The sequence below is a fragment of the Petromyzon marinus genome, chromosome 42 (assembly GCF_048934315.1).
Source record: "Petromyzon marinus isolate PM22_M1 ecotype Great Lakes invasive population chromosome 42, UKy_Petmar_22M1.pri1.0, whole genome shotgun sequence".
NCBI lineage: Eukaryota > Metazoa > Chordata > Hyperoartia > Petromyzontiformes > Petromyzontidae > Petromyzon > Petromyzon marinus.
The window spans coordinates 5,846,900-5,868,887 of record NC_133708.1 but is presented as its reverse complement, the minus strand read 5'-3'; the positions used below and the strand labels follow the sequence as shown (position 1 = coordinate 5,868,887).

Sequence of the window (21,988 nt, the reverse complement as noted above, 5' to 3'; positions counted from 1 at the left end):
ATGCGTCCGCGACCCTGTAAGACCTCGGAAGCTAAACAGGCTTGAGCCTGCATAGTGGTTGGATGGGCAACCGCCACGCACAAACACGTTAATTGCAGGGCTTTGAGGATACGTGTAGGGCAGCAGAGGGTAATGCAGAGGGATATATGCTTCCACGTTCTTGCTCTCTGCCTTCAACCTGCACTGACCGTCACTGCCAAGTAATCTGGCCACCCACCCCTTCATATGGCGTGCTGGCTTTCATCGATGCTCGCAAACAGCACTTGCCCCAAAAAGTCTGTTAAGGCTACACGGAGATTTTTGTTTTTTTGTGCGATAGAGCCCGCGGCCATCCTAACACGTATCGCATTACTCCGTACCGTATCTACCCCTCCCCCCCCGCCCATGGTTTCTGCCGAACAGGTGTCGATCACCTTTGACCCCTTCCTGTACCTGCCCGTGCCACTGCCGCAGCAGCAGAGGATGCTGAACGTGAACTTCTACTCTCGAGACGCGGCTTCCTCGCCGCGCGAGGTGACAAACACTGCCGCTCCCAACGAACACAGCTACAACCGCCCCCTATTGTCAAACACAACGACAGCTGCCCCCGTTTAAACGCAGCTACAGCCGCCCCCTGTTAAACGCAGCTACAGCCACCCCCTATTGTCAAACACAACGACAGCTGCCCCCTATTGTCAAACACAACGACAGCTGACCCCTGTTAAACGTAGCTACAGCTGCCCCTTGTTAAACGCAGCTACAGCCACCCCCTGTTAAACGCAGCTACAACCGCCCCATATTGTCAACGACAACGACAGCTGCCCCCTGGTAAATGCAGCTACAGCCACCCCCATTGTCAAACACAACAGCTGCCCTGTCAAATGCAACTTACGGCCGCCCCCGATTGTCAAATACAGCTACAGCTGCCCCCTGTTGAACGCAGCTACAGCCGCCCCCTGTGAAACGCAGCTACAGCCCTGCCCCTGTGTTCGGAGACACTGTGGCACGATGGTCATCGCGTCGCGCTACGATTCCGGCGCCCCGAGTTCGATTGCCGCTCACGCCCCTGTTGGTCGCATCTGCCGACAACGCCCCCTCGCGAGTCCGAGCCACGGCCGCCCCTGTTCAATGCGATCCCCGGGGAGGCGACTGCCCGTGCCTAACTTGTAGGTGGTCACCACCAGCACGGGTGACGCCATTTTCTCCCATGTGCTGGCACCGTGGGCAGGTGACGGCAAGCGTTGACAAAGCGGCCAGGGTGTTGGAGGTGCTGGATGCACTGTCGGAGCAGACGGGTGTGGAGCGGGAGAACCTGCGTCTCATTGAGGCACGACCGCACTCTAGTCACTCTCCCTCTCTCCCACTCGCTGCGCTCTCAGCAACTTACGTGCTCTCACCCAATCACACACCTCACCGCTCATTCACTCACAACAAGCACCTACTCGCGTAGTCACTCACCCACTCGTACACTCACAAAAGCACACGCTCGCTCAGTAAAACAATGCTTACTCGCATAAACATATGTGTACATGTGTGTTTGTGTATATCGCCCGCGTGTTTGTGTGCGTGTACGTGCATGTGTGGGGAGCAGTTAGCGCTGCATTGCGCTACGAACCCGGTGACCCGAGTTTGATTCCCGCTCATGGCCAACACCAGTGGTGATTGTCTAAACCGGTCTTGGGCCTCCCCTAGGTCGACTCAGTCTCAAATAAGTACCTGGTGCAGTGTGTAAACATCGGCACTCGGGAGACAAAGGCGGCCGAGCTTGGTGCTGGTCACCCACCCCCTCGTTGGCCGTGCCGGCCTTCGTAGCTGCTCGCTAGCAGCACTTGCCCCCAAGAGTCTGTTAATGCTACACGGGGGATCTTTGCCTTTGCAGGTGTGCGGCTCGGCATTGCGGCGCGTGCTGCTGCCCCCCCAGCCGCTGGAGGTGCTGCCCCCGGGCGGCCGCCTCCTCTGCTTCGAGCTGCCGGCACCAACGGGGCAGCACGAGCAGCTAGTGGTGATGTCCGTCTCGCAGGTGCCCGCCCGTCCGCCCGCCCATCCGTGCGCTCACTCCCTTACCCGTGCCCGGGCTAGCACACTGACACAGCCATTATGAATCTCCTGAGAGAGACACCCAGTCCCAGTAGAATTGAACCCAGAATCTCAGCAGTGATGGCGCAGTATCTCTGACGCGGCCATTATGGACCTCCTGGGATACGCGCCCGGCACCAGTGATTGAACCCAGGCAGTTTATGGTGTTGGCAATAGTGCACTGGACTTGGCCATTGTGATCCCCTTGATAGACCCACCACCAGTGATTAATCATGGCGTCTCAGAGGTCCCGTCTCTTTACCCCGACACAGCCATTATGAAACCGCTCTATGCGAATCATTGATGACCAGGCTGAGACCATGAACTCGCGATGCTAGAACCCGGTTTAATCACAGGCAGCCGACACTAGGATTCAAGCCCAGGATACCAGCAGTGCCGGCTCAGTGTCTCTCTCCTCTGAGCCCCCCCCGGTCACCGCGAGCCGCGCGCATCCTATTTTTACGGAGCTAAGAATTTCCTTTGGTAAGTGCAGACCACTCGGAATCATTGGAAGATCACGCATTCTCTTCTGCTGGCCCCGTAATCCTCGAGTCTACAACACCTGTAATTCCCTTACAGTTTGACATCCAACTCCTTACCAGGCTCAATCCTGTTTGGCTTCCAATATCCATTTCTGTCCGATGCTGAAGCGTTGTGCTAAGTGCCGCCCCGCCCCCTCTTCCCTACCGCACGTAGCGTCTCATGGTGTCTGCTGTGCCGGTGCTCGCCTGCGCGTTCTGCCGCCAAACGCCGGGTCCTGCCGCCCGCCTGCGCCGATGCACCAAGTGCTTCTGTGTCAGCTACTGCAACACGTGAGAGAATGCTGTTAAAGACAGGGGACCACCAGCTGTGTCAACCACAGCCACCATTGTTAGCCGCAACTACCACTGTCAGCCACAGCCACTGTCAAAAACAGCCACAACCAGAGCCACTGTGGTTGACAGTGATTTGGTACTGATGTATGTATTTCTGTGTGTGTGTGTGCATACAATAGTTGTTGTGGTGAGTTTTTGTTCGTATACCCTGCGTATTTATGCATGTGTAAATACCCATACAAGGTCTTCTTAGGAGCTCGCAAACAGCACTTGCCCCAACAGTCTGTTAAGGCTATATGGGGGATCTTTTTTTTGTGCAGTTCATGCCAGAAGAGCCACTGGGAGGATCATCGCCACGTGTGCCGCCCGGAGCCCGTGGGCAGTCCCTTCGTGTTGGCACTGCCGGCCACGCGGCTCACCTACGCCGCGCTTGCAGAGGCAGCCAGCAGCATGGCCAGGTGGTTACGGGCCGCGACTCGCCAAAAACACACACACACCTTATACACTCGCCAATACTGAAGCCCGACCACCTACGTTTCCCCAGTGTTGATGTTTACATACGACACCAGGTATGAATGTAAGACTAAGTTGACGTAGGTGTGGCCCAGATAATCGTCACCGCTGTTGGCCGCGAGCGAGAATTGAACTCGGGTTGCCGGATTTTGTAGTGCAGCGTGCTCACCGCTACCGTACCGATTCCCACCTACACACGCACACATGCACCTAGACACACGCCTCATACGCGTGCTGTCTCTGTCCGTCAGGCTGTCGGTCACGGTGACGCCACTGCCCAGGGAGTCTCCTCCTCCCGTTCCTCCTCCCCGCGACTCCCCGAGCGACGACCACCTTGCTGCGCCGGCTCTCCCCTGCTCTTCCCACCCAAAAGCTGAAGCCGGGCCCAGGCCGACGGTGTCAGGCGAGGCCCAGGGCTCGGCGGAGCCTGACGGGGCCCGGGCCGCGGCACCGGCGGCGATGTCCGCCGAGGGAGAGGAGGCTGCGGCGAAGGGGGGGGTGGCACGAACAGGTGAGCGTCGCCGGAGGTGATGATAATAATTTACATTTGTAACGCGGGGCATTTCATCTGTAGATCCAATGCGACACTGTGTATGGAAAGCAGGAAATAACAGAACCTGGGTTCACGGCCAGAACTAGGGTTTTAAGTCCAGTTAAAAGAGGTTCGTTTTCAAGACGGTCTTATATATAGCTAACGATCCTGATTGTCTTAATAGCAAAGGCAAAAGCGTTCCAAAGCTTGGGAGCTGCACTCGCAAAATCCCAATCACCCCAGGACCAAAGCCTTGACCTCGGAGTACTTAGAAGAAGGTGATCCAAAGATCAATGCTGATGAATGTTGTTCCTTGTGCACACTGGACTTGCAATCCAGATGTGGCTGGTTCGATTTCCTGGCATGGCGATTTAAACTATGGGCAAGTTTTTGATTCCACTCCCCCCCCTGCCCTCTGTCCACCCACCTATTCTTGCCTCTCCCCCTCTCTCCCTGACCGTGGATTATTTTAGCCGGAGCCCAGTTTCCATTCGTGCTTCGTCTGGTGGAGAATGGGAAGGAGTCGGAAATCGATGACAAAGGTACGGCGTGTACACGTCTGCGCACTTGCTCGCGCGTACACATACACACAAAGATCCCCCGTATAGCCTTAATAGACTGTAGGGGCAAGTGCTGTTAGCGAGCAACTATAAAGGTGACCAAAACCGTGCCCGGCCGCCTTTGTCTCCCTAGCGGCAATGTTTACACATCGCACCAGGTACTCATTTGAGGCTGAGTCGACCTAGGGGAGGCCCAGGACTGGCTCAGATAATCGTCGATGGTGTTGGCCATGAGTGGGAATCGAACCCGGGTCGGCAGGTTCGCAGCGCCGCACGCTAACCGTTCCGCTCTCCACACATCAAAGATCAAAGATCTCCACACATGCACACACATACACATTCACACACACTGCACGTATACATTTTTATCAGCCTGCATAAACATGTGCACGTGCATATGCGTATACACATACGCACGGGCACATGTGTGTGTACACCTGTGTGCATGTTTCAGGCAAATGTGAGACCCAATCTGAGACATAATCCCAAAGTACTGCCCCATTGTGTTACTATTACATCCACTTAGTACTGCATTGACTCGGAAACATGCCCACATGGGGAGACGCTTAGACTTGCATAGGGATGCCCTCACATTTTGGCGCTCTCTGAGTCTGGGTCTATGGGAGTCTGTGGGTCTTTGTGTGAGTGTACGAGCCACTGTTTTCTGCACAACGTCTTGAGATGCAGTCACATTGTGACCTCGCTGTATCAATCCACACTGTACCCGAATTGTGTCGCTCTGCGTCTCTGTCGTGTGTTCGGACTCAGGCGAGATGCCTCTGGCACTCCCCGTCGACGCGCATCTTGTGCTGGAGTGGAGGAACCACGAGCGTTACCGCGACGCTGTCGCCGTGGTGACCCGGGAGATGGGAGGGGCGACCGGCGGGGTCGTGACCCTGCAGCAGTGCCTGCAGCTGTTCACGCGGCCTGAAAAACTGGCACCGGAGGAGGCCTGGTGGGTGCAGAAAGCACACGCGCGCGCACACACACATACCTGTGTGCATCCATATGTGTGTTGTATGTGTAGCTGAACCACCCACCCCCTCGTGTACCGTGCCGGGCTTCATCGGTGCTCGCTAACAGCACTTGCTTCAAAAGTCTGTTAAGGCTATACAGGGGATGTTTGTCTATTGTCCATATAGATCTGAAAGTGGAGTGGCAGTACAGTGGTTAGCGCATTGCGCTAAGAACCAAGTGACCCAAGTTCGATTTCCACTCACAGCCAACACCGGTGACAAGTATCTGAACCGGCCTTGGGCCTCCTGGAGGTCGAATAGGCCATGAGTACCTGGCGTGGTGTGTAAACATCAGCTCTGGGGAGACGAAGGTTACCGTGCGTGGTGCTGGCCACCCACCCCCTCGTGTCCTATGCCAACCTCCATGGGTGCTGCTCGCTGACACCACTTGTCCCAACTGTTAAAGGCTACGCGGGGGGGGGGGGGGTCTTTGTCTTCGTGTGTCACGGCAGGTACTGCCCCGTGTGCAAGACCCACCGGCAGGCGTCCAAGCAGCTGTCTCTGTGGCGCCTGCCCAATGTGCTCATCGTGCAGCTCAAGCGCTTCTCCTTCCGCAACCTTCTGTGGCGCGACAAGCTCAACAGCATGGTCGCCTTCCCCGTCAGGTGTGGTGGCGTGTGTACACGCACTCATACATGTACACGCGCACCCGTACATGGACACACGCACATGCCTGTGTGTATACACGCACACCTGCACGTGTGTTAACATACACAACCATACGTATACACAAGCATACCGGTGTGTGTACACACACTCCTGCACTTGCACACAGCCACCTGCACACACACTTGACACTGACGTTGGCCGTGGCCGGAAATCAAATTCAACTCGCCAGGTTTGTCGTGCGATGCGCTCAGCACTGTGCCACTGCTCCCCACAAGCACGCACACTGTTGCACACACACACACACACGCGCGTGCACACTCGCATACTTTAGCAAAGTTCACATCTCACCACCCTGACCTCCTTGTGATGTTGGTGACCCCGTAGGGAGCTGGACCTGAGTGAGTTTGGGGTGCGTGCGACGCGTGGCGGAGGCGGTTGCAGCGGTGGCGGCGTGGATGGTGCCGGGGGGGGCGAGGGCCCCGGGGGTGGGGGACCCCCACCGGTGTACGACCTGTACGGAGTCATCAACCACTACGGGGGCATGGTGGGGGGCCACTACACGGCCTTCGCACGACTGCCGCACGCTCACGACACAAGGCACAACCACATCGGTATGTGTCCAGCACAAACACCATCAGGGCCACACCATCGCCAGCACTGCCGCACCACCACCACAATTACTGCAGCCACCGCTCGGAGCACCACCAACACACCATCACCACCATGATCGCGGTGGTGATCACGCTACCCTTACCGGACTCGGACGGCAATCCGCACACTCTCGCACGCGCGTGCCGTGCTCACCGCACTCTCACTGGCCCTCGCACACCACACCCACAGCACGATCGCAGCAGTTGACGCGTTACACTCGGTGCACTTGCACTGCGACTCTGACCTCGACCGCGGACATCGCTCGCCGCACTCGCTCACGTCGCCCTCGCACGTCTGCTGCAGATGCCGTGCGCGTGTCGCTCACCGCGCGCATAATCGCGCGAGTCGCTCACCGCCCCGTGTCACTCTGCTTTGTAGGTTGGCGGCTGTTTGACGACAGCGCGGTGGTGGAGGTGGATGAGTCGGATGTAGTGACCCGCCACGCCTACGTGCTGCTGTACCGGCGCCGCGACTCGCCCGTGCCACGCCCCTCCGCACCACCAGCCCCGCACGCTGGGGTTGACCCTGGTGCTGCCGGCGCCGTCAGCACCAGGGTGAGCGGCTCGCGGGGCGTGGTTTTATCCAGCGATCGATTCTGTTTATAACAAATTTTACATTTTCAGAAACACTGTGTGTGGGCTTAAAAGTTATGGTGGGTCGCACTAACGTTGTGCAACTCTCTTCCTTTGGGCATGATTGTGTCGGTGTTGTCTTTGTGGTGTTCTCTCGTGTTCGTGTTGTGTTCACCGCCGTATCCTTGATCTGGTTTTGTGTTATTTTTCTTGGTGTTCTCGTACAATGTATGATTTCAATGTGGTTTGCCATATTTAATGTTTTCTGGTTTAATTTGCATGAATGGCGCTAGATTTAAAATACAGTGAAACCTTGGATTGCGAGCATAATTCGTTCCGGAAACGTGTTTGTAATCCAAAGCACTCGTATATCAAAGCACTCGTATATCAGTTGTGATCACGTGACGCTCGGCAGACAAAGCGTATACGTACTACTACTCGTATTGCAAGACCTCGCTCGTTTATCAAATTAATATTTATATAAAAAAAAATTGCTCGTCTTGCAAAACGCTCGCAGACCAAGTTATTCGCAATCCAAGGTTTTACTGTATTTTTGTGCCTGGAAGTACAGCAGAGCGGTAAAAAAAATGCTGAATACAATGACAATTTATGAGAAGCTGATTTCGTGATAGTTGTCATATCATGTAAGTACATCACGGGAGCGACCGGCTGCAACGTTTGGTTGATGCGTCGGCGTGTCTCATCATATGCGTTCCCCCCCCTCTCTCCGACCTCACTCGGTGAACGGAGTTGGCTTCAGTGCACGTGTTTTTTACGCCACCGAAGCGCCCGCGTGCCAACCGGGGGGGGGGTGGGGGGGGGTTCTCTGGAATGGCGAGCGTGACGAGGGCGAGTGACGCACGGCGGTTTCATCGCGGAAGGAATGTCGTGTTTCTGGTCGATTCACTCGTGTCCCACGTGCGCACTCCGACCATTGCTTCAGGGTTCGTTGCCGTGGACGGGAGCAGGGTCAACTTAGCGAGTGATTCTTACTTTTAACTTGAGTCTGACGAATATTTTCCTCCAATTCTACGTACAAAATTTACTCTGGTGAGAGAGGCGGATGGATTGACTCTCACATACCTGGTTTCCAATTCACTTGTTGCAAAAAAATGTGGTTTACTAAATTCAATAGGGACTTGTACCAATACTTGAAAAGGGGCAGGCAGTGGACAGAAAAAAAATGCGGTTTACTAAATTCAATAGGGACTTGTACCAATACTTGAAAAGGGGCAGGCAGTTGACAGCATGGACCACTGGGGGACCACTGGGGGATCACGGAAGGGGGTGGCAGCAGAGGAGAATGAGCGACCTCCCACTGAGCGATCAACTGGATTTGACCGATGAACGATCCAAACTCCACGCGAATCTCGCTGCATGTTTCCCGCACGTGGCTTCTAAAAACCGCGTGTGCCATTCGTTCGCTTCCGCCCCCCCCCCCCCCACTGTACTGCCTGCAGGATGAGGCGCCAGGCGATGGCGCGGCGGAGCTGGCGGCGCTGTCCTCTGCCGGCGCCAGGCTGCGCGAGCCGCCTGCCCAGCCCGCAGTGCCGGCCTCCCCGCTGGCATTCACCGACATGGAGGAGGTGGACTGATGATGCGGTAGCGAGGAGGGCATGGTGGCGGCGGTGGCGGTCAGGGTGGTGGCGGTGCTGGACCGCGTTTCCCAGTCCCTCTTTCCAGTGGCAGCCACTGGACGTTTTCAGCTGCGAAAAAAAAAGAGAGTTCGGTCAAAATTTACGAGGTCTTCGACAAACGGCGGCGACCGTGAGGGTGGGCCGAGGGTGGGGTGGAGGGGGCAGGGAAAGTTCAGCGGAATATTTTGACATCTGTGGTATCAATCGACGTCGTAGAAAAGAATCCCCGCCTCTCCTCCGTAGTTTGAAGCGAGTCGCATCGCGAAGGGCGTCGTCGCTCGGTCGTGCTCGTTTTGCGGCGTCGATTGCGGAGCACTGATCCACGAGAAAACCCAGCGGCTCTACCACACCACCCACACAGGCTGGAAACGGCTCGATGTTCCGGTCATAATCTGATCGGTTCCTCGCGACGCGGGTTTGTGTAAAATTCACTCGTCAGTAGCACGTGGCAGGGCTCCTATTTTTGTTGCACGTCCATCCCCAAACTCTCCTTTTTTTATTGTGGGAAGTTTATTTACTTTCCGCTAAAGGTCGCGGATTGTATAACAACACCGATTGAGTCCCTTACTTTTAATTTGAATATGAAATAAGGTTGCTAAATCGTTAATTGTTTCTACCTATTGGGTTTTCTATTATACGCAAACATCGTTATAAGTCATTTATCGTGGGGTATCCGCAGTATGACACATCGAATACTACTGTAACATATTTGGCGGTGTTAATGATTAGTACTACATTACCCTGTTTAAGCGCAACATGTTGTCATTTGCTGGAGTTTGTTACAAACTTGCTTCTGGAATCCTGAAGGTCATAGAGAAACGGGGGTTAGTGGTGGCTCTGGATCGGGGGTTGTACAGTTGCGGGTGGCGTCGTCGTGGGAGGATGTGGCGGGGTATGAGCGTGGGTGTGTCACTGGTGATGTCTGGAATCCACAGCACTTCTCTCTGACTCCAGGACCTGTGGCCCGTCCCTCCATGCCCCTTTCGGCTGTGACCTCAATGTCAGGCTACGTTGGGCAGGGTTAACCCGGACGGGCGAACCGTAGAGGCGCTCCACGGGGATGAACTCTTGCTCGTGCAGGTCTCCACACCTTCCAATCGTCCGGCACGAGTGGTGCGTGTGCACAGAGGAAGAGGAACTGAAGTCCCAGGAGCCGGGCTGCAGTCGGTTTGCCATGCGTGGCTGTTTTGTAAGGGGTTATTGGGAGCACGTGGAGAGTTGGTACGAGCTCCTCCCCTGCAGAGCGACTCTGACCCACGTCCTCCTGCGTCGTGACATCCAGTGTGTTGAGACCCTCGCCAGGTCGCTTGTGTCTGTTTTTTTGATCTCCTGTGACCTCCGCCCCCCCTCCCTCCCTCCCAGGGAGGGATCATGGTCGCTTGTGCGTCCTGGTCGCCGTGCGCCCGCCCATTGGCCGTTGCGCAATGTCGCGCGTTTATTGCCATTTTTCCACTGCACTACCGAACCTCGCCTGGGCTGTGCCGAACCAGCTTGGCGCAGTTCATGAGGCGCCTGGTTTTTCCACTGTAGAATCCGAGCCGTGTGCCGCAATTTTAACACGTAATGAATAATTCGAAGACGCATGATGCTGCGTTTTGAGTTGCACTTCTGTTGCCCCTGGGCCTGTTTGGCACCACGCTGGATTCAGATGTTTTGCAAGGCCAGAATGATCACAATTTGTTTTTGACTCTGAAAACGGCAAGTGGAAAAACGACCCCTGTACCACGAGCGCCTTGCGCCGGCTCGGTTCGGATGTGCCAATGGAAAAAATGCTTTACGCTTAACGATTATAAAAATACAAACCCCACACGGTTTTCTTCGGGGAATGAGTTTGCACACTTGTTGCACTGCATGTACAGACGAGACGATAGCGTTAATAATTATGAGAGGTGAAAAAGAAGTGACGCCTCTGTTTCCACTTTGTGGGAGACGTGTGTGTGTGTGCCGTGCTTGCGTGAAGATTGTGTGTGTGCGTGAGTTGATCCTGCTGCTCTTGTACCCCAGTCCTTCTTTACCCAGCTCCTAGCATTTCTCAAAACCATCATCTTACTCCCCCCCCCCACCGTCGAGAGTTTAATCTCTGCATGGTTTGTCCGACTCGGTCACCCAAAAAATGTATCGGCACTCGTCACACCATTTCTGGTATAACTCCTGCTCTATGGCTGTGTACAGAAGTCACCTACCGCCTACTCCAGACTATCAGCGACCTGGAAAGTATCCATCGGTGTGCGGACAGAAATGACGATTCCTGCCCCAGTCGCTCCCAGATTTTTCTGCGTCCGCCCTTGAACCTGCTGCACGCGACGCCCACTCGTGGGCCTTTCTCTGCCTCGCGTTTTTTTTGCGTGTCCAATTTTGCACCACTGCTTCCTCCTGTTTGTGCCTGTCCAGTGCATCTCCTTTACAGCACAACGTCGCATATCCGACTCTCATGTGTGTAACGTGGTCAGATTGGTGGACATGTGGAAAATGAGTCGCGCAAATAGGCGACTGTAAAAAAATGAAGCGCAGACTCTTGTGAAGGTGGGGAAATGCTTACTTGTGTACTTGAGAAGTGAGCGATTGTACACAGAGTTAAGAAAAAGCATGACTCCGTGAAACAGTCACATTTTTGATCGTCTAGGCAAATGCGAATCGCGCCGTGCGCCCATACTGCGCTTGGTGCGGGCGCGTACTTGGTCATGACTAATATGTGACGGTCGGATATGCGACGTACTGTACCTGCCTTGTATCCCCCTTTCTCCATGCGTCTCGTTTATCTCCCTGAATCATTCTCCCCCTCTTCCCTCCTCCAGAGGGTACACAATGAAGTTGAGATTTTAGTGCTGGCCAGCAGCGCTGAACGTTGCCTGGACGGGTGTAACGAGCGAGCCAAGCGCCCACCTGCACTCACTGAGGTTTTACACGTTCTCTCCCTGCGGCGTTTATAAAAACCGCAGAGAAGAAGAGGAGCGATTTGAGTGGAGACAATTTTACCCCTGACCTCCGTTCTGCTTTGGGTTTAGGTCTGCATTTGTCGGGTTTAAGAAAATCCACACAGGTGCAGCGGTGGGGGTCCTCGAAATACCGGGGTGATTCAGAGCTAGTGTCCCTAGCGTATCCGATTTTCTTCGCAAAACTACGTTACTTCCATGAAGACCCAACATTGAGCCCATTTTCAGGTTGTGATTTTAACGTAACATTCACGTTACGTTAAGCCACATAGCATCGAACGTGAATGTTATAACGTAACTTTGGAACAATTTAAATGTAGCAACTCGGTCTGGAGGTGTGGTGAAGCAGTAACTTTACAAGAGGTACTCTGCAGTACAGTGCAATACAAAACTGGGACTGCCTGGCACGTGGTGGCTCGGCACAGCGCGAGGTTAACAGTGGACAGCCAAGTCGGCGTATCTTTGCTTTTTAACGTTCAAACTCGCTTTTTGCCCGGTCCAAGGACGGGCGTATTGCAGTAAATCTTAAACTTGTAAGCAAAAATCAGACCGCGACGTGATATTCATTGCATTAATGCGTGTGCAATTTGTAAGGGTGCGGTGACACAGACCTATTTCATTTTAAGGTTATAATCCCTTGTTCATCATGACGTCCTTTTTACTTTGATGTCTCAACAGCGTCACGGAGATCACGTGACGTGAGGGTTCTGCCTTTGTAGTGAGGGTTGTAAGTTGACGCGGAGGAGGGGGGAGGAGGCGCCTCGTCCCCCCCCATGTGGAGTGACGTCAGCCGCTAATTATTATGTATGGAGGCTGGGTGTCCATTTGGAGGACGTCACCTGCTCATGAATATTAATGAGGGGGCTGGTCGCTGTGGAGTGACGTCACGAGCGTTAAGGACACGTTCCTGGGTGATTATAGTAGGTATATCTGAAATTTGGGAGTGCCATTTTCAATCTATTTCAACGCGGGAAACGGTATAGCCACCCACACGCTCTTTTCAAGGACACTGCTGTGTTTTTGGTTTTGTCGATGGTTTATATTTTTCTTCTGTCCCATGGCATGAATGGCTTTGGGTTTAGAGAGACCTTTGTTTAACCCCTAGGTGAGAGAGGGCAGCTTTTGTCAGCAGTCCCCAGACACGATGAAGAGCCAGCCACTCTGCATGTTGTCCGCTGGGTTCGTGACACCCCCCCCCCCCCCCATTGGCTCAAGTTATGCACCAGGAGTGACCACACCACGTGGGGGTCGTGCGCCGCATGCGACTCCCAGGCATGGTCAAGTTCGGCTCGACGCAGCTCATTTTGGATTCGTCAATAAAACTTTATTTGGAGGGGGGAAAAAAAAACCGAAAACATCTGCGTGAGTGAGAGGTGCCCGGTGCACTCGCCCCATGGCAGCGGAGCCAGACAAGTCCTCCCGACGAGGCGCTGCCACCGATTTATAAAATGCAAAATCCTGCGGTACCGGCCGTGTGCCCACCCCACGTGACCACGTGTGTGTGTGTGTCTTGAGGTTTGGGGTCCCACCCCCGTTTAACCGTTACAATCGTACAATACAACTTTAATGTATAGATTGTCTCAAATAAATAATGTCTAAAGATGCTGAACAACAGGAATGCTTTTCACAATTAAACATCGGTGGCCGGTTGTATTAAACCTGGCATCGACCCACACCGGTGGGTCGATGCCTCGGTTGTGAGCAGGTCTGGTTAGCTTTGCTCCTCTGGCAGTTATATTATAGCAAGTCTAGTTTTCAGTTTCATTTATTTAGTTGAGCCATTCGGCGCTTGAATCATTACAGCACAGGTGAACACATAGTGAACTCATTCAATCATTACAGCACAGTGAACTCATTACAGCACAGGTGAACACAGTGAACTCATTCAATCATTACAGCACAGTGAACTCATTACAGCACAGGTGAACACATAGTGAACTCATTCAATCATTACAGCACAGTGAACTCATAGTGAACTCATTCAATCATTACAGCACAGTGAACTCATTACAGCACAGGTGAACACAGTGAACTCATTCAATCATTACAGCACAGTGAACTCATTACAGCACAGGTGAACACGTAGTGAACTCATTCAATCATTACAGCACATAGTGAACTCATTACAGCACAGGTGAACACGTAGTGAACTCATTCAATCATTACAGCACAGTGAACTCATTACAGCACAGGTGAACACGTAGTGAACTCATTCAATCATTACAGCACATAGTGAACTCATTACAGCACAGGTGAACACAGTGAACTTATTCAATCATTACAGCACGGTGAACTCACAGCACAGGTGAACACAGTGAACTCATTCAATCATTACAGCACATTGAACTCATTACAGCACAGGTGAACACACTGAACTTATTCAATCATTACAGCACATAGTGAACTCATTACAGCACAGGTGAACACGTAGTGAACTCATTCAATCATTACAGCACAGTGAACTCATTACAGCACAAGTGAACACATAGTGAACTCATTCAATCATTACAGCACATAGTGAACTCATTACAGCACAGGTGAACACGTAGTGAACTCATTCAATCATTACAGCACATAGTGAACTCATTACAGCACAGGTGAACACAGTGAACTCATTCAATCATTACAGCACAGTGAACACATTACAGCACAGGTGAACACAGTGAACTCATTCAATCATTACAGCACAGTGAACTCATTACAGCACAGGTGAACACATAGTGAACTCATTCAATCATTACAGCACATAGTGAACTCATTACAGCACAGGTGAACACATAGTGAACTCATTCAATCATTACAGCACAGTGAACTCATTACAGCACAGGTGAACACATAGTGAACTCATTACAGCACAGGTTGGCTACGTGTTGTACGAAAGAAGTTCAACATACAGACTTAAGCATTTAGGTAAATCCACAATTTCGGATGTATATTTTTCTACCCTTTCAAAAGGTGGATAATCATTAATTTAACCATTCAGTGGTTTATTTTTTCATAAAATGTCAAGTAATTGCGACTTGATCAGGGGCAAATGCTCTTAAAATGTCAATGTCGGACGTACGAAAAACAAACGGAGTCATAAGGGATTTCCTGCTCCAATGAGCAGTGACCTACAGAGCCAGTGGTGGAATTTCCACATTCCTATGGCGGGGGCGAGTCTCTTCCATCGGACAATCACTGTTAATTTCACCACAACGTTTGCGACCCGTTTTAGTGACCTGAGGGATGATTGGCTGAGTCGACCCACAACGAGGATTTTATTGCCCGTCACAAAACTAAAATTACTGTACCTTCAAAATTATTCCCCATGCGTATTATGTTGAATCTAAGGTTGCCGAATTTGTGTAACTGCCCTACCTGTAAACCCCTTATCGGTGCCTACCTTATTACAGACCGATTCAGACCTTATTGGTCACCCCGTACCCCTTATAAATCTCAACGTTCATCCTACAAAGTCCCATCACAAGGGAGAAACACAAACAAATAGACACAAATTATGTATGTTTTCCCCGTATTGAAACGGGTGTGTGCCGTGTGGACTTAACAACTCAATTTCCCTGTACAAGAATAACGGGTAAATCGTATGGGGTTGACAGGTATGAACTGCCCATCTTGGGAAATTCCACCCACACAATAGGAATGTCGGCTATTGGACGCTTGGTCACACCCGGTGACACTTAACTTCAGTTCAAACTCCCGCCTGTGTTTGTGTTATTACTACCAGTTGATATCCAACCTGAGACAGTCTAAATGTTTTCATTTTTTAAGAGGCTCTGATTAAAATGGGCTGCACTGCGGCACACACTGCCACGTGACGGTTGTGCTCACGTTTGTGGTGTACAGCGGTGTAAAATATTTTTAAATACTATTTTCTTCTCACTGTTCAAGTGTTTCATGAAACTGGTTATTTCCCCGTTAAATTGTCTCCGGTTGCGGAATGCGTAACCGCGTGGGATTGGCTGGGTGTGCGCGCGTTCCTGTCATGTGATGATGGTGGAAGGTGGTGATGGTGATGTTGACGATGCCACTATTTGATATAAAGCCAGTGTAATGACTCCCGTCTCTCTGCTTTGATCTGGTTTAGTATGCTTGTGGGGTTTTTTTGTTTGTTTAAATAGTCCAGGAAGTCCAGGGGTCTTGACAGTGTCTCCCTCCCCACTCCCCTTTGTTGACAATTAGGACACCGGAACATTTTGAGAAAAACAATTGGAAAAGAGGCAATTCCCCAAACCGCGTGGATCAGGGACCCCCAATGAGTGGCGCTGCGTCCCAGAAACAAGATCTGGGCGGCGATCCCACATGGGCCCTTACCTGGTCAGGGTGGTCCAGAGCCAATGGTGGAAATTTCACATTATTAGGTTGCTGACTTCCCCACAAAGCAAGGGCGTTTTAAGTGAGACGTGTCCGTATTGTAAAAACTTGACCCCTAACTTTAAATGTGCATGAGCAAATGTAATTCTTGAGTAATTTGAAATGTATTTAATGTTTGCCAAATCGTCCTTTATATTGCTGCATGGTAAGTTAGGATCGTGACTTTGTATATACAGCGACTGAAATATAAAATAAACATCTTAATTTATATTAAAAGTGTCTGCTGTGGTGCACACCTGTTGTGATAAAGTACTTGGGAAGCAAGGATTATGGCAGTAAAGAAAGTGGATTCCTGCATCCATCTGTGCAGACCTTTTTGCAGCATCAACCCCCTTCTTGTGCTCTGCGGGGTTTCTCCTGAGTTCACTTTCCTCCCACAAGAAGCCAAACACTCGTTACAAAAATAATCATTCGTAAAGATAATGTGGTTCTTGATATGCATATTTAATATTAATATTCGTAACTGCGGGTATTCATCATGTGTCTGTTCCCCTTATCAGTGCCTATCTTATCACAGACCGATTCAGACCTTAATTGATCACCCTGTGCCCTGATAAATATCAAAGTTCATCCTACAAAGTCCCACCACAACAACAGAGAAACACAAACAAATAGACAAAAACATATTCTTAGTTTTTTCGGTAAAGTCACGTTGAAGAGAAACAACAAAATAACAAAATATATATAAAACAATTAAAAAAAATTCTCACGACGTTTCGACCATAACTCAAACGGTCATCATCAGGTGTGTCGGTTTGAGTTATGGTCGAAACGTCGTGAGAATTTTTTTTTTATTGTTTTATATATATTTTGTTATTTTGTTGTTTCTCTTCAACGTGACTTTACCGAAAAAACTAAGAATATGAATTACTGCAGTCACGAAAGCTTTAAATCAAAAGACAAAAACATGTTGGTCGTATTTAAACGGCTGTACGCCGTATGGAACAGAAACTCAATTTCCCTGTACAATTGTAGTGGAGTAAACAATACGCATAGGAATTGGCCACATACAGTACATACAGACAGACAAGGAGAACGGGTCACATGAGGTCGAACAGGTGGTCGAGTCACGGGTGGCGTAAACAACCCGAAGTAATTAAGGGAGTCGTGGCACGAGGGTTGTGATTGGTCGAGAGGCTGTTAGCGTTAAGTGGTGGCGTCTCGATGTCTGAAGGAGGGGACAGATGCGAGCTGGCGGAAAACGGCCAGCGAGCCACGTGGCAATTAATTAAGGCTAATGCGAAAGGGGATAAAACGCGAGGTGATTTGAATGGAGAGAGAGTTGTTGCTGGGCAGTTGTTGGCGAGAGGTGGAGAGATGCGAAGAGGACAGCTGGCAATGTTAGGGAAGAATAGATAGAGAGCCGAACCCCAAAGACAGTAAATAGCGATAGGGAGAGTTAGCGTTAGCGGAGATAGAGTCACTGTGTGTGAATAGATAGATGGAGTCACTGTGTGTGAATAGATAGATGGAGTCACTGTGTGTGAATAGACAGACAGGCTACTGTGTGTGACTAAATAGAAGAAGAACCACTGTGTGTGGAAGGGAAGTCCCTGCGTGTGAAGAGATAGCGGCGATACTGTGTGTGAGGAGATAGAAGACGAACCACTGTGTGTGGAAGGGAAGACACTGTGTGTGAAGAGATAGAGGAAGAAACACTGTGTGTGGAAGGGGATGCACGGACGATGCTGAAGTAAATCGGAGTGTCCGAGTTGGCGGAGCGCGAAGAGAATTACTGTGTGTACGGAACGATGGAATAAAAGTAATGGCGGAAAAGAGACGGTTGTCGTCCGAGTGAATTCACGGCACTACATTTGGTGTCAGAAAAAGTACGGAACACGCCACGATGTCAAGGAAAGCGGCAAAGAAAAGAAATGTGCCAGTGGACTCGGGCGGCGACAGCGACAACGACGATTTGCAGCCCGGCCAGATGGCCGGCAGTACTCCGGACGGTGACAGCGGTTCGGGTGGTGCTGAAGGCCCGGGATCGCCAGAGGATTGGCGAGTCCTCATGACCCAGTGGGAGGCCAGGATGGAGAAGTTGTCGGAGGAATTCCAGAACTTCTTGACGGAGAACCGCATTCAACTACCCGTACCGGGTCCACCGCCGGAGGTTGCCGCTCAGCTGGAGCGGTTGGAAGATTCTGACGACGAAGACGACCAGTCGGAGGGACCGCCACGACGGCTACACGTACAACGATTTGAGGCCAAAGTGGGAGATTGGATGGCATTCATACGAAGATTCCGTGCGGCTTACGAGTCCCTGAATTGGACGGAGAGTGCCGCGTTACGAGCACTGCCGACGGCATTGGATGATGACTCCTTAGCGACTTTTAACGGATTCCCTGCCACTGTCAGAAAAACATTGGACGGTGCTATTGCGGCAATGAGGAAGGTCTACGAGCCGCGGTCGGTCGCCAAACGTCGATTTCAACAGAGGAAACGGGAGGCCACGGAGTCCCCCCTGGCATTCCGCAGCGCCTTGCTGGCCCTCGCCCAGGTTGCGTACCCGGCGATGGACGAGGAGGGCTGGGACTCCCTGCTGCAAGAGAAGATGTTACAGCTGGCGAAGGAACTGAAAGTCGTCTTGTCGCTTCCGGACAAGGATGATGACGATGATGTGTCATCGTTGCTGATCGCCAGGAACATACAAGTCAACCTTGATATATGAGACGAACCAGCTGCTGCGGTAGCGCAGCCGTCACTGACGACCCCTGCCGGGGCTGCGAGCACGGTGGCGGTGGTGGTGGACGAGACGCCGCCGATGGCAGCGGCGGCCGGGGTGTCGACCGGAGAACGACGGCGTCGTCCCGGGGTATATGGAGACGGCGTGCATCGGATATGCTACGAGTGCGGGCGGAGGGGTCATCTCGCCCGCGACTGCTGGAGACGAAGAGGTGGTCCTCTGTGGGCGCCGAACAACTACAGCGGGCGGTTCCCCCAAGACCAAGGATCCCGGGTGAGTCGAGATGCATTCAATACACGGCCGCCCTATCCACATCACTCATCCGCGTCATCTCAACCGTATTCATCGGGTTCGGATAGTATGCATGGCCGGGATATGTGGGGCGCGTTGGTACATCGTGTGTTGGGGGCCGCGCCGGGATCGTCGGATGTGATGGCATGTATTCAAGGTGTTATGGTACGGGTTATTGTAGATACCGGGGCATCGGCGACTCTCATTTCGTTGCAAACTTTTCGGTCGCTGCCGACGTCGCCCGGATCGTTAGCGCCAGTGGAAGGGCCATTTGTAGCGGCAAACGGGGGTAGTTTGGGCATTATGGGCTGCGTGGTTGCGACAATTCAAATTGGGGAGGTTATTGTGACAGTAAGTGTTTTGGTTTCAACGGCCTTGGCGGTACCGTGTTTGTTGGGCACGGATTTCTTGAAAAAGATGCCAATTAAAATTTCATATGAAAAAGGTTGTTTGGAATTACCGTCGGGGAGATGTATAAAATTTTTGGGGACGCCTTCGAAATTTGCGGTGGCGAACGCTGTGGTGCAGGCCGTGGTGAGCCGCACCGTGCGCGTCCCGCCTGCATCGCAAATATTGGTACCGCTACGGTTAAAGAAGGAATTGCCTTGGGATGAGCTACAGGAGGGAGTGCTGTTGACACCCTCAAATGCTGTGTTGAGAATGCCCACCGTGGTAGGAGCTTTGACCATCATACCAACTTATTGTGATCACTTCATTCAAATTGTAAACACGGGGCACGAAGAGGTTGTTATTCAAGGGGGCACTACGTTGGCGCACACAACGGGTGCGCCGGGTCCAGAAACAAAAACATGTTTTGCTACGGGACAGGATAAAATGTTGTCAAGGGAGGAGGACGATCCGGAATGGTTAAGGGATCTTTACAAACAAAACCCAGAGTTATCGCCTGTGCAACGGTCGAGTTTGCATGCGTTGCTAGTGGAATTTAAGGATGTGTTCAGTTCAGGGAAATACGACGTGGGTCGAACGACGTTGTTGCAGCATCGTATTGACACGGGGAACGCACCCCCGATCAGGCTAAATTCGCATCGTGTAGGTCCTCTTGAGAAAGAATGTATTCGGCGATCTGTTGATGAAATGCTAGAGCAGGATATTATCGCCCCATCGTCCAGCCCGTGGGGAGCCCCTATTGTCCTCGTTAAAAAATGTGACGGAACCATGCGATTTTGTGTTGACTATCGGAAATTGAATAAAGTTTCGGTGGTGGAAGCGTACCCGCTTCCACAAATTGATGATTCACTGGACGCCCTGTCCGGCGCCAGAATCTTTTCGACCCTCGATTTGTTGTCGGGCTTTTGGTAATTGCCCCTGGATAAGGAGTCAAGACCTAAAACGGCATTTCGGACACCACAAGGATTGTATCAATTTAACGTGCTCCCGATGGGACTCCACTCAGCGCCGGCGACCTTCCAGCGATTAATGGAACTCGTGTTGTTGGGCCTGCAGTGGGAGTCATGCTTGATATATTTAGATGATGTGATTGTTTTCAGTAGGAATTTCGATGAACATTTGCAACGGCTGCGCGCCGTTTTTGGCAGAGTGCGGCGCGCTGGATTGAAATTTAAACCACAGAAGTGCCAATTGTTAAGAACATCGGTGAAGTATTTGGGGCACGTCGATAGCGCGTCAGGAGTGGCCACTGATCCGGAAAAGACGAGTTGTGTGCGTACATGGCCAATGCCGAAAACAGCAGGGGAAGTGCGTAGCTTTGTGGGCTTTGCGTTGTATTATCGGCGGTTCGTTAAGGATTTTGCCACGATTGCTCGACCATTGCATACGCTGACCGGGAAAAGTGTGAAGTTTCAATGGGGGATTGCTGAACAAAAATCGTTTGAAGCGTTGCGGGCCGCACTGGCGAACGCACCGCCGTTGGGATACCCGGATTTTACGAAGCGATTTATACTTGACATGGATGCCTGTGATACGGGCATAGGCGCGGTTTTGTCACAAATGGTTGATGGCGTCGAGAGAGTGGTGGCATATGGCAGCCGGGTGTTATCGCCGGCGGAGCAAAAATACTGTATGACGCGTAGGGAATTATTGGCGATTGTCCATTTTGTGCGCCAGTACCGACCGTATCTATACGGCAGGGAATTTTTGATCCGCACTGATCACGCGGCACTACAGTACTCGCTGCGCGTGGATCAGCCGTTGGGGCAAATGGCTCGCTGGATTGAGACCCTCCAGGAGTACTCTTTCACGTTCCAGCATAGGAAAGGAACGCACCATGTAAACGCGGATGCTTTGTCGAGGTTGCCGCGACCGGCTGAGACGTGTCGGTGCACAGAGGGCTCGCTGCGTTGCGGCCCCCCACTGCAGGAGGTTCCGCAAACGGTCGCTGCAGCAGGTTCGGGGGTGCCAGGGATAATCCCTGGAGCAGAAATTGGACTGTTGGGGTTGTCATTGAAGCAGTGGAAGCAACTGCAGGTGGAAGATTCCTCGCTGACCAGGATGAGGCTGCGTGCCTCTCGTTCAAGGGGATCGGAGGATCGCCCATTTTTGATGTTAACGGAGGGGTTGCTTGTTCGCTGGGATGTGGAAGCACAAAAATTGTGTATTGTTGTCCCGAAGGTGTTGCGGGGGAAACTGATTAACGAGATACATGAGAAATTGATGCATCTGGGGGAGAAGAAGACCGCGTTGACGGTGGGGAGTGAATTTTACTGGCCGGGAATGTTTAACCATGTGAAACAGCATGTAAAAGCGTGCCAGGAATGTGCACGGAG

The 21,988-nt window shown here is 51.9% G+C and overlaps 1 protein-coding gene across 6 annotated transcripts in view; it reads left to right on the top strand.

Annotated features, from left to right (window-relative positions):
* LOC116951260 (ubiquitin carboxyl-terminal hydrolase 19-like) overlaps positions 1-15,951 on the top strand; it is a 31,233-nt gene extending 15,282 nt beyond the window's left edge. For 4 of the 6 annotated variants that reach the window (XM_076073463.1, XM_032969761.2, XM_032969762.2 and 1 more), the window contains exons 15-26: positions 403-513; positions 1,208-1,306; positions 1,859-1,999; positions 2,752-2,867; positions 3,191-3,328; positions 3,635-3,894; positions 4,389-4,457; positions 5,244-5,430; positions 5,944-6,096; positions 6,485-6,711; positions 7,130-7,305; positions 8,784-15,951. In XM_076073463.1, the coding sequence (XP_075929578.1) occupies positions 403-513; positions 1,208-1,306; positions 1,859-1,999; positions 2,752-2,867; positions 3,191-3,328; positions 3,635-3,894; positions 4,389-4,457; positions 5,244-5,430; positions 5,944-6,096; positions 6,485-6,711; positions 7,130-7,305; positions 8,784-8,918 (1,812 nt within the window). In that variant the 3' untranslated portion in view covers positions 8,919-15,951. The remainder of the gene's footprint in view (positions 1-402; positions 514-1,207; positions 1,307-1,858; positions 2,000-2,751; positions 2,868-3,190; positions 3,329-3,634; positions 3,895-4,388; positions 4,458-5,243; positions 5,431-5,943; positions 6,097-6,484; positions 6,712-7,129; positions 7,306-8,783) is intronic. The other 2 variants (XR_012946554.1, XR_012946555.1) reach the window with 2 other exon arrangements.
* The last annotated feature ends 6,037 nt before the right edge of the window (positions 15,952-21,988 follow it).